At 43.5% G+C, this 13283-nt stretch overlaps 1 protein-coding gene across 2 annotated transcripts in view; it reads right to left on the reverse strand.

Moving 5' to 3' along the window:
• The window catches only part of LOC144773239 (UDP-glucuronic acid decarboxylase 1), a 161121-nt gene extending 148914 nt beyond the window's left edge, over positions 1 to 12207 (reverse strand). For both annotated transcript variants that reach the window (XM_078658145.1, XM_078658144.1), the window contains exon 1: positions 11976 to 12207. In XM_078658145.1, the coding sequence (XP_078514271.1) occupies positions 11976 to 12069 (94 nt within the window). In that variant the 5' untranslated portion in view covers positions 12070 to 12207. The remainder of the gene's footprint in view (positions 1 to 11975) is intronic.
• Positions 12208 to 13283: the final 1076 nt, after the last annotated feature.

Below are 13283 nucleotides of genomic sequence, written 5' to 3' on the forward strand. Positions count from 1 at the left end.
TCACTTATTGTGTCATTTGTAGTAGTGTTTTGCAACAGAACTCAAAATTATAAAGTACACCATCAAGAAAACATTGATTTCATAAATTCCAATTCACCCATAGCTTTTCTTTCCGGTAAAGCCGGTGCAGATAAACTTATGCTAAAACTGTAGCGCTATATCTTCACCAGTGGAGCTGCAAGAAGTACTTTATTACACCAATGAGACAGACCAAGACTAACAATAGGTGCAGCATACCAAGAGCAGATGGCCTACAAATCGAAAAAATATGCAACATAGCATTTCAGATCCAGAACTCTGTAATAACGTAAATACTCCCAGTTGAAAAGTCAGCCATAGTCCGGGACACAGTTTAATACACTTTCGATAGGTTTGAATTAATGACTTAAAACTTCTAGTGCATTGTTCAGCTATAAATGTGACAGTTTTGATGGACAAAAAACAAATGTGTCAGCTCCAACTCCTCTTGAATCGAAGGACTTTCAGAAGTCCACTTGAGGGCTATGGAAAAATTGGACTACGCTCAATACGAAGTCCTTGCCTCCTTTCCATTTACACTTCCTCCTAAGATGACAGCCTCCTTTGAATTTCGTACTATCTGTCCGCTGACTGCACGTAGGCCTTTATTCTTTTCCGTCACCTACCTTGTCTATGCCCACCACTGCACAGACAAGCAAAAATCTGAGACTGCCTCACCGGATAGTCCACCACGCTTTTGTGAACATCTCTTTAAAACAGAGATAATCTGTTGTTCTGTCTCCTTTGATCTCAAAACACCCATGTCCTAATAGGATTACACCCTGGACACTCCAGCCGCACTCACTTCCACCAGAAATCTTGATATACACTTTAACTTGCCACTCAATCCAATTTCCACTCCATTACCATAGCCACTAGGTTCCAGCTACTAAATATTAAAAACCAATCCACTGCGTCCTTTCCAGCTGGTCAAATGCCAGCTCATAAGTAAGTGGGACTATCAGCCTGCAAATGAGAGTCCTGCATTACTCCTTCACATATGTTGCAAAACAATTTGCTTTGCGATAAGAAAACTAAACAACCTCCCCAGAAACGTTTACCCTCTCACTCCTGGCACCAAGTCAGCTTGCCATATTCCGAAAAGACGGTTTAGTACTAACTTCTTAATATTGTGCCCAAACCAGTTTGCTGCACAGCATTCCACTATGTCTCCCCCAACAATCATAAGCTTTTATTCGTCCATTTTATATCATAACCATACTCTGTGCCATCCAGGTTCAGACAATTCTAACTGAAATATTTTCCAGTTGAAACCCTCTAAAGCCAACACATTTCCTGCATACATTCAAAATCACTTAGGCTTGCAACTAATAAACCACCACCGTTTCCGCTTCTTCTTGACTCGTGACTATCTTTGGCCCTCCCGTGCTCCATACTGTAAATAACGAACTTTGAAATTATCCTCTGTGCTGCAGTGTCTGTCTCAACTCTCTTCAAACATATATCAGTACCATACATAATTAGAACACAAGCTTCTGCCAATGCATTATGTATTGCTATGTTACCAAGACCGAAGCTGCACAGCCACCACATCCCACTCTACATACAGACACACTGACCAGCAGCGGAGAGGGAGCGAATGGCAGAGGTTACCATGACAGAACATTTCTACATGGCTGTCATCATAACTCAACAGAAGAAGTTTGCCTAGAGGAAGGGCCGGTCCTTAAAGTGACAATTTTACTGCTTGCAACCCGCTTAACATTAAGCAAATTTGAATGAATGTAAACATAACAAGGAATAAAGGAATCCTTGTTTCCAAATATCAGAGTAAGAGATATTTTGACAACACCATTTTGGTACAATGGGAAGAATTGTGCTAGATTGCAAAAATTGGCATCAGTTGTAATAAACTGAAACAGGATACAGTAGTATTTTGTTTTATCTCAAGTATAGTTATTTCTAGAGCCTGTGACAAATCACTAACTGCAAAGTTCTATTTCAAACTTGTTCGAATCATGCATGCATGTGCTCACTGTACAAAATTAGCTACAAATAAGAAACGCAGCAGGAATGAGTGATAGTGTCTACATGTAAGGGGTGACAAGGGTATGCGCCCTATTAGGTCCATGGCACGCATGCTGCTGTATACCGACAGCTGTTAACTGCCTTAAGACAGCATTATTGCACATTCTTGTCTTGCGCCTATAACTGAGTGCAAACAACGAAAGGACCAAGTGGAGGAAGATAAAACTAGCTCAATGAAGCAGCTGTCTGGAAAACACTACCCTCTGGAATCAATAGCCAAGGGAAGCAGACATTGAGCTTATTGTGGTTTGAATTAATGGACGATCCAGAAGTATGTAACGTTTATGTATAAAGTTGAACTAAGTCAGGTATTACTATCACTATGAGGTGGCTTTGTCGCAATCATAGCACAAGTGTCTCAAGTACACAGAACTAATGGAGAAGAGAAAGACGAGAGAAAAAACAAGCGGAGAAAAAAGGAGTTGAGCAGCGGCCACGAACACGGAGTAGAAAGTAAAATATTTAAAATATAACACAACAAAGGTATAAAGCATATCCAATTATTCACCTTCAGAGAGCCAGGCCTCCTCCCACACCCAATTTGGGGTGTTGCGAACAGGTAGGGGCTAGGGGTAGAGTCCAATAAAGCACATCCACTAACATACCTAAAGCTGCTCAACTTTTTTCCAAAACCACAGCAGACAAATAAAAATTCAGTCATCAAACTAATCCAGGAAAATGGCGTTTTGTGTGTTGCCTCAGACAGCCACATAGTCACCTTCTTCTGCAAAATATATCTGCATGTCCAGAAACAGCCACTTTTGCGGTCAGGTGATAGTGAAATGACCACCACCTTGAAAAAAACAATGCAAAGTCGAGTAACAATGAGTGTTGTCCAGACCACCTCTACGTCAGGATGAAGGAAAACTACCAATGCCTCATAGTGGTCCAAGACAGAGGGTCTAGTTCTGGATGGTGTGTAGATAATACATCATTGTACTTGCTTTGGCTCTTGGAACAGCTCAATAACTAAGTTTAAAAAAGACCTGGACATCATTTTTTGAATTTCAGAAATAATATTACCCATAAAAAAAGAATTGAATGGTCACAAATATTTATTTCCCAATAGTGGAGTGTGCAAGGTCTCTAGCTATAGTTTGTCTAGACTACTTCAAGATACACTTGTACCAACCACTCCAGGGATGAAGAAATGCAGAGGACAAAGTTACTAAGAAAGATGAGGGAGGGGGTGTTCAGACAATGGACTTTTTGTGTTCAATTAGTGTAAAGGTGTATGTGCAGGTCTTTCAAGATATAGATCCCTAAGGACAGTTTTTTATCCACAATTATGCAAATCTGACTAAGCAGGTGCTAAGCTAAAGGAAATTAACGGGTAGGTAGGCTTTCAGGTTGAACATTACTCTGGGGCAAGTTATCACACTTTCAGAGAATTGGATGGCGCATTTTGCCTTAAACAGATTCTAGACTGAAACACAACTTGAAATGTACTACTGTAAGACAAAGGTTTACTACTCATGTACTGGCCATTATGACTAGCAGAAATATTCAGTGTGGTTGCCGAGCCCAAATGAGTTGCCACCTACAGCAGTGCTTGTCATGCAAGAGCAATAAAAGTACTAAGATTAACTCCAAAATGAAATACTTTAAACTTTGGGTCATGGTATTCCTAAACTACGTCAAGAGGTGCTCATGAAAGAAAACGTTTGGAATTAAAGTTTTTTTGAGAGCCAATCCATTCAGATGGAGCCAGCCAATATCAATAATGCAACTATTTCCTTGAACTCCATCAATACCTAAAATTATTCTGGAGTACAACATAGCTTATACCAGTGCTTCAAGTATACTGTACTAACAAATAGATTCTACCAGTTACAGCTATGATAAAAATTCACGTTTGCCAACCTACAAATCACTTGCATAGAAGAAGCTACAGACTTCAGTATTACTCTCTTCCAAAACTCTCTACAGCAAAATCAAACACTCAAACCCCTAATCCTGCAATCATGATTTTATGGTGTATATTGTGGACTCTCCCAGCCACTTAATGCTTTTAAGGTTAACAAAATCCAATAGGCCACAACATTGTGATTTGCAAAATGAACCAACTATCTTTGCACCCTGCAGACACATCATTTCTGCCACAACATAGATTATTTAAATTCACCTTTAACAAAAGGCGCTGTTTAGCGCTTCAAGCTTATTCATAAGGGCATTACAGATGGATTGAGTCAGAAAATCCCCTGGCTGTTTGCTCTGTATCCGGTACTTTGATATTGGCTATGGCAGTAGCCTACTCACTAAGCCAAGCCACGCTTTACGTTTTAAATGCGAGGCCTTTTTATTCTCTAAAATTACCATATTTGAGACTTGTGTAAGTCAGGCGTTTCTGTACAGGTTCTCTAAGCAGATGTCAAGGGTATATGGAAGTGCAGTGGTGGTGAAGAACAGACTGATCCAAAAACATTTACAACTCTGAAAAGTGTGGTTTAGACTTCATGCTTTACTAGCAACCGATGCGACTGGAGTACACTCATGTTATGTAATAGGCCAATAAATGTGTAACTGTTGACTGGAGTGTTCAATCAGAACAAAATGTTCTACAGAAGGATAAAAAAAAAGACCATTAGCGCAGGTTGCTTATAGTTATGCTAAGCAGAGACAGCAGATATGGGGTATTTTTACAGATTGTGTGTATATTCAGCTACATTCCAAAAAACATACACATTTCTGCCTCGAATTACCCTCACTTCACATTTGATAAATGCGGACGTCTGCAGGAGTCACTTTAAAGGGTTCTCACAAGAAACACAGGATGGCAGGACAAACTTGCCACTGAAACTTGTGGACAATTACTCGACAGTGTCTGAACACTCTGCCCCTGGAGAGAGCTGGAAAAACAGACTTACCTAGGTCCTTTGCCTGAGGGAACAACATGTACCTAGTGATGCAGACTGCTGGTTTTCCCCTGAAGCTCAGTAGCATGAACTGGAAGGGACATGGGTGAAGTTGGAGGACAAAGAATAATGGTGTTTTTGAGACCTAAATGTCACCATTTCAGCATGTAGCTCTGGAATAGATTTGATGCCATCTGTAAAAAGCAAGAGTGTCGGAAGCATGCAGAATAATTAGAAATGGCTTAGAAATACACCCGATAGTAAGCCGGTTTACCTTTTAGAACAACCCACTTGGGCCACTGCACATAGAGAACCTGACTGGAGTTGAAGAAGAAAGGAAGGCTTCCCGATCTGCTACGCTGGTATAATCCCAATGGCTCACCAGAGACCTTGGAAACTTTTGTCCCCAACTCTGTCTTCAACTTTTGTTTCCAGTACGCCTCACCAAAACAGGCAGCACAAATTCTTGTCTTGGGGTCCACCTAAATATTTAGAAAAATCCCCACAGAAGCGCATGCCCGCTAGTGGGACTTGTTCCATGGTACAGCAGAGCTGAAAGAGCCTGCCCACTGCATGGTGCTATCCTGTGAAGTAGGAACTTGCAAAGGGCTCTGAAAAGAGCCTGCTCAGAAAGATTGCTGAAGGAGGACTGGTTAAGTGGAACTAGCCCTGAAAAAACCTGCACCCAGCGCAGTGATTTATCACACATATCCTGGAGATTTGAGCCACAGAGACCCTCCGCATCGAGCCAGCACTCAAGCTTCGCTCTGCCTTCTAGCAAGTATAGAGTCTCAGCAGGTACCTTTATCCGCTCAGAGAGTTCAACACAGCGTTGCTAAGAGGAAGTCACTTGCCCCATGAAATGATGCCTAGTTGCTCAACTTGCTAATCAACACTACCTGGGGTGAGATGCATTGTATTAGAGCAGTCATCTTTGTTCAAGTTTCTTAGCAAGCAATTTAACCACTTTTGAGTCAGTTGTTCGGCTAAGCGGAGGAGAACTGCGTCACATCCTCCATCTTCGAGGCAACTCATCATATCTTAATACTTCTGCAATATCTCTTTAACTCATTCTCCTCCAAGCCCAACTTGACTTGTTGTAATGAAATGCTATCATCTCGATCAGCTTTTTGAGGCACAAAGGCAGGATATGAGGGAAAGTCAAAAGGTGGCAGGGTAGAGCTATGAGAGCAGAAGGGGGTGGGGGCAAGAGAAATCCAGGAAAATAGTGAAAAGAAAAATGGAGGAGGAGGAGTGGATGGGCATGAACCAGAGGAAACCACATAAGGGAGTGGCCACCCCGTTAAAGAAAAGCATGAGCAGAAGATTAGTATGTCAAGGAGAAGGGTGGAGAAGCAGATGGGAGGAAAGTGAAAGGAGGAAGAGATCCAGGAAAGAAGCACAAAAATATGAGGGGGAAGTAAGGGAAGGACAGCAGACAATAGTCGCAGGATTTATTACACCCGAAAGAAACCAAACTTGAAGAAAAAAATAAAAGATTTAGAAAAAGACATTTACCACTTTGGAACAATCAACATGGTGTAAGTCATTAGCTTTGACAATATAAGAGAGGAAATGGTGTAGCAATTAAGATGCCAACAGAATTGGCTTCCTCAATTTGAACTTCCCCCAGACCAAACAGAATCACAGTAATCTCATATGTACATTTACAGTGACTCATATTTACAATGCAGTGGTAATTAGCACAGGTCGAGTTTGGTTTATGGGGAGTTTGGTGTATGGGGAGGGGGGACAAGGAGTAAAGACAATTATGGCTTATCCAGAGTCCATGTTCTCCGGTGTGAGAATGTTTATTTATGGTTCTTTTTAAATCCACAAAGGAAGGATTAAAGAGGCAAGTAGATACAATACCAGAACTGCTAGTGTGCACAATGAGAATGTTACATTTAAGAGCTACATATAAAAAAAAAAAACAGATGGAAGAGGGTTGGGTGCAGCAGACATCACAGTGAAAGCGAAGGCGGAAGAGGCGCCACGGGTGGCTTTGAATTAAGGAGGATTTTATCTTATTGTACCCTGTACATCCGTAATAATGAGAAGATGTGTTGGCTGAAAAAGTGAGCAACTACTATACCACAAGTGTTACGTTTTGAAATGTATTGAGGGGAAGGAACGGGGATTGGGGAGGGTGGCGCTCCGGGGCACCTCTAGGCCATTACAGTACTGAAGTATACTCACAACCATTATACTGATCAAGGAGGTAGCTGACTGAGAGGGAGTGTGCTGGAGATTTTCGACATGATGAGAAGCTAAAGCCTTGCTGTTCTGGAAGTAGTTAAGGACTGCAGTTGAACAGTGGATTTCAATGTCACCCCTAAATTCATCAAAGAAGTTGTCGACATAAGCAGAAGGAGAGCAACTATGTAAGCGAGGTGGAGGGGGGTGGCCCATAGGTAAGTAACTAGAGGATTACCTGCTTAGAGGAACTGAGCCTTTAAGAAGTGGAAAGTAATGGTCTGGTCACTGACAAATAATCAAGAAAAACTATGGAAGTGTAGTACGATCTATGTGTGACTGTCATTTAAATAATGTTGACATTTTAAAAGAAGAGGACTGCGGAGGAACAACATCACTGAAGGAGGTCAAGAATAGCGAAGAAGAACCGAGAAGATAACTGTCATCAAAGGAAGCCTGCAGGAGACAGACTGAAAATCTAAGACCGATACACTAGGAGAACCACTCTATGCTTTAACTGCGGCATTTTGGAAGGAGTGCACATATTTGGTTCAGCAGACCACTGTTCTATCGAATGGAGGAAAGAAAGATGTGGCTCCTAAAGTATGTTATCTTTACACCACAGTCTTGATAAATACAGGTAAATACCACCTAGGCCGTTTCAGGTGCTTTAAAAAGTGGGACTTTACTACGCATATAATTTATGTGTTTTGTTTAAATGGCATAAGCACGTGTGTGCGCACGCACACACATACAGACAAATATAAAATACTTAATTGACTTACAAAATATTAGACATTATTAGGTTAACGGATGAGTAAGGGTTAGTAAGGGGTATTCAGGGACAGGTTTAGGGTTTTGAGGATTCAATGAAGAGTAGCGTTAGTAAGGGGCCGATTACGATATCTGTGGGACCTACACTGGCGTGCCGTTATTATCAGTCCCACCAACATCTATAACTATGGTCAGACAGCCGCATTCGATGTGGTAGGTCAGACCGCATTGCCCCAGGGACCGACCAACAGCTTCCGACAGGCTCAAGGAGCCCGTCGGTCGGATCACATTTCCCACAATGGAGGTGGTGCCTACTTAGGTACTGCTGTGGGGATTACTGTCCACCTTTCCGTCAGCCTTTTTGTATCAGAAGAACCGACTTGAAAAGGCTGACAGAAAGGATTTTTTGGGGTCCCTGTCCACCATGGCCCCCCACTATGGGCCCTATGGGGCACCTGTAGTAGTGGGCTCGAAAAATCCCAAAAAAATAGTACTAGTCCTTTAGGTCTAGTACCTTGAAAAATCTCCTCGACCTAACTGCAACCTACTTGACCTCCGTCTCTGAAAGCGGAGCAAATGTGACAATATAACAAGATTTAAAGGCATCTTTATTGCTCATTCGATTTGTGAGCAATAAAAATGCCTTTAAATCTTGTTATCTTGTTACATTTGCTCCGTTTTCAAAGACAGAGGACAAAAGTTAGTTTGTTTTCCTACTCGCCAGAAAGGGCAAGTAGGAAATAAAAATAGCTTGCCCTCATTAATTCTACCTCGCAAATGCGAGCGGGCGAATGGATTTGTGGAGCCCTGCAGTACTACCCTAAACATTCCTGCATTGTGTGGCAGGCACCGAATGGTGCAGGGATGTTTACAAACATGCCTTGGCATTAGGGATTGTGCTGCGGCCCTTTTATGGGCCACAGCACAAGCCTCAACGCAAAGAGGCATGTTTATGACTGCCTCCACAGCGGTTGGATCGTAATTTGGCAGGCGGGACCACCAACTACCTGTTGGCTGGTCCTGTTCCCACAACGATGGTGGTTGGAGGCTAGTCCGACCATCATCTTAATCAGCCCCTAAGGATTTTCTAATGGTTTACAGATGGGGTAAAGGCTAATAAGTGTTAAGAGTTAAGGGATGAGTAGGGGTAAGGGGCATTAAGAGAGGTGAGATATAAATACCAGTACTTTCCAGTATGTTTGCATAGTAACAGTACAACATTATAACATTGTAATACAAGGTATTGTAAAGTTCAACGCGTTACGATGGGACAAAAGACTGAGCCAGCATACACCTCTCTGGCAAAGCTTGTGGTTAAGGGAGGTGGCGACCCTGACGGGATTCAGACAATGGGACCACATCGAGATATCCCCATTAGGGGACGTTTGGTTAGGCAACCACATTAGGGCGTTCCAAGACCTGCAGAAACGCTACACACTCCACACCTCACAATTTTATAAGTATTTGCAACTTTGTCATGCCCTCAAAGTACACATCTCAACAGGCACGTCACTCCTCGAATTCAGTCCGCTAGAAGCTCAGGTCATGATGGGGATCTTGGGGAGGGGTGTCTCGAGTATACTGTACCCTGGTCAACAACGGCCCGGCAACCCTTGATCCGCTCCGTGCCCGCTGGGAAGGATGGCTGTGTCCCCTGGAGGAAGAAGATTGGCGTGACGCCCTTATGGCTCCCAAAACCATCACAACCTCAACCAAACTTCGCCTCATTCAGCTATACTATATGCACCCGGACTACCTCACCCCTGCACGCCTCCATAAGGCAGGGTTGCATCCCTCACCAAATGGTACGCGCTGCGGCCAAGCACCGGCAGACTTTTATCACATGATTTGGACATGCCCAAACCTTGCCCTTTACTGGTCAGCAAGAGTCGTAACTCACACAGGTCTTGGGCTTGCAGGTCCCCCACGATCCCATACGTCTCATCCTTGGGGAAATGGACGGCCTAGATGGCTCTAAATTGGACAGAATATTCCTTGGGACGGCAGTTGCGGTGGCCAAATTAGATATTGCAGCTACCTGAGCGCAGGCTAAACCCCCCAAGCATAGCAAAATGGTGCAGAGGAGTGGATTGGTGTGCTGCTCAGGAAGAACCCTAATTTGAGGCTCGTTGATGCCCAACCAAATATAACAGGGTCTGGGGAAAATGGCTAAATCAACAGGACTAAATGTACCAAAACGCACTTCTGTAGATATATGTAATGTTCTTATGTCACAGTGGCTCGCTCAACCAATAATCTGTCTGTATTCCAAATTAACTTCTGCGGTAACGACTTGTATCATTGGAAAATGTCATATGGTGGTAATGCATTTGTTCTTTAAATCAATAAAATTATCTCAAAAAAAGTTCAACGCGTTGTATTATATATCTTGTTGGGCACGTTGTTGCCAAAGTGTGCATGGCAACGATGATATTTGGCTCCTTGATGTCAGAAAGAACGAGATGTTTGTAAGGGCTATTGTGAAAAAGTAAACGTGTCAAAATGCAAACTGAAGCTCAAAGAGCAGATTACAGTATCATGATCGGTCCTGGAAAAGAGGCTGACTGTTCATCCAAATGAAAGGTAAGGAGAAGCAAAGGGAAGGAAGTTGCTGACTGATGTTACATAGAAATGAGACCGACCAACATGGCTGCTGGTTGGGAAGATATTCTACTCCAAAAAAACAATCAGGAAAGATATTCAGCTACATGAGGTACTTTCATGTGCACATTAAGAGGAAGACAGTAGAGCTCACAGGACAGAAATGGAGCGGTGATACACAAGCTAAATAGCCTGGAATTTCACAATTGCTTTTGATGTGTGGATATCATATTTAAGAACCATTAAGGAGCTATATATAATAGTAATGCTTTAAGTTCGATCTATATTCACTTTAGCAGCACAGTCATCAGCTGTGAACCGGTCAAGGTTATGAGAGTTCATGGGTAATGAACTGCTGGACTACCTACAACTTACTGCCATTACTGTTTAAATGCTCCCTAGTAGAGTCGCTCCAGCACAGACACAAACATCAACTTGAGGGACAAGTAGGTGCACCAGACACCTTCTATTGCCATGCACATTTTCCTCAACTTGGTCAGCTTTGGATGGCAAACCTAACATTTGGCGAGAAATTAAAAACAGAAGGGGAAGATGAGAGTGTGTGCTACTGCTGGGTGAGAAAGAGGCTAGAAAGAAGCAGATGGAAGCGTAAGCAAGAGAGGAAGATAAATGTAAAAAACATGAGTGAGAGGATGAGCAAGAAGGATGGAGTGGGGTAAAGAAAAAAGTTATACTAAATGGAAGGGAAAAAGAACGATCTGAAGAGTGGACTGAGGATAATTTATTGAGGATAATTTATAAGAGACAGACAGCCCTTACAGAATAAGATATTACAGCAAAGGACGACACAGCAATCCTTTACAGTACCTATTATCAGGATCTAACACAGATGGCAATAATTTATAGAGGCCTAAAGAGCACAAAAACACAAGACTACCCGAGACCCAACCTGCTTTCCTCCAAACTGCGAAGGGGCTAGATGCTTAGCGGAACAAACACAGGATATAGTACCAAGTAAAGTTGATTACAATACTTTCAATTAATAACAATTTTAAAGAATAATATCGTTAGAAAACTGTTCAAACATGCAAACAGAATAAACAACAGGTTGAAGAGCCATGACAGTCAAAATACTAGACCACACTAATACAGGTTGAAAAAAAGTGGCATATGCTGAAAAGAACCTCCACCTACGAATACAAGTCCCTACTTTATTTACAACGTTGTCAGATAACAGGAGACAGGCAAGGAATGTGAGAAGCATGGTGTAAACAATAGGGACGGTGACACGATGGAATGCGCATTAAGGGGAGGGGGCAATGGCCACGTGTGCAAACAGAGAGGCGGGAGCTATCTGCCCCCAAAGAGAAGGGAGGAAGGCATCGTAAGGCACCAACAATTTTAAATATTGCAAATCGTGAAGAGTCCTGGCCCCTGGAAGAGAGAGGAGAAAGGATGCAGTGTCTACAGGGAGATCCGGTGCAAGAAGTACCAGTAATGAATGAAGCCCCCCAAACTCACAGGCCACATAGGCGATGAGAGCCATTCCAATCAGCAGCTTCATCATTTTCCTATTGATTATACTCAGCAGGCGCTGCATCCGCTTCCTCAGCATCCCAGGCCAGGCGGCGGCACCGACACAGTGGGACAGCCGGGCTCATGGAACCCGGCGTCACACTACGCTGCTAAACGAGGAGGGGAACCGCGTCCACGGTCACTATCATGACCATCCGGGACATCGCGCAGGCGCAAAAGTCACTTCCCTACAGGGCGGAAAAAAGGTCCCAGACGATCGTAGGGCGCATGCGTGATAGTTCATTGGCGGGCGAGAAATAGTAGGAGGAGTTAAAAGCCAGGCAAGAGAAGTCACAGAGCCGTACGGTTACCGCTGATGCTGCGCTCTGTGGCTCGTCGTCGAGGACCCAGTTGTAAAACAGCTTGACGTCTCGGACTTTCTCGTTGTCTGGTAAATCATGCCGCGGAAGCAACGCTGACTCACCTTGTCCTGGAGAAAGTTGAAAAGCGTCCTGAATCTCTAGAATGAATGCCGTTGACATAGCTGCCAAGGTTTCAAAATTCTATGGGTGACATTTTCATAATTTCAATGTAATTATGAGTGACATTTCAACGACTATGGGCGACACTTTCTCACAAGCAAAATCAAGTCACAATCCAAGGTGATCAAGTCCGGGTGAAGTTTTACCCTTTACAAAAGGCTGTGTTTTTTTTTAGTTCAGCCAGGGCTTTAACACCTTCACTGCGGCGGCTATTCCGCCGCAGTGCTACGGGTTTTGAGAGGCCGCGCGGCGGGCGCATGCTGGTGACGGAACCGCTCCGTCACCAGCGTCGGTTGAGCTGTGCTCGTGACGGAGCGGTTCCGTCACGGCCCGCCCCGCTCAATAGAACCCTCAGCGCAGGCGCGGAATTCGCGCCGCGCATGAGCGTTCTATCGAGCTGGGCAGGCCATGACGGAACCGCTCCGTCATCAGCACAGCGCGACCGCGGCTGATGACGGAGCGGTTCCGTCATCAGCACCGAAGGGGTTAAGTGGGATGAAACAACTAGGCGGTCTCCCAAGGGGGCGTGGCTAATGTAAATAAGGGTTTGGCTTAAAACACGCAAGCTAAAAATCTGTGCTTAGCCTAGTGTCATCCGACTGGGATTTTGCCGTTTCTGTCATTGCATCAAGATATATTATACAACAAGTAACATCATACCTACAACAAGTCAGGGCTATTGGCTTTGTCAATGGTTGTTAGTTGCATAAGATAAATGAGCAGCAACTATGACTTGTATTACTATTGAAAAAGCTTCCACTTACAGCCCTGA

Source organism: Lissotriton helveticus, chromosome 8, assembly GCF_964261635.1.
Source record: "Lissotriton helveticus chromosome 8, aLisHel1.1, whole genome shotgun sequence".
NCBI lineage: Eukaryota > Metazoa > Chordata > Amphibia > Caudata > Salamandridae > Lissotriton > Lissotriton helveticus.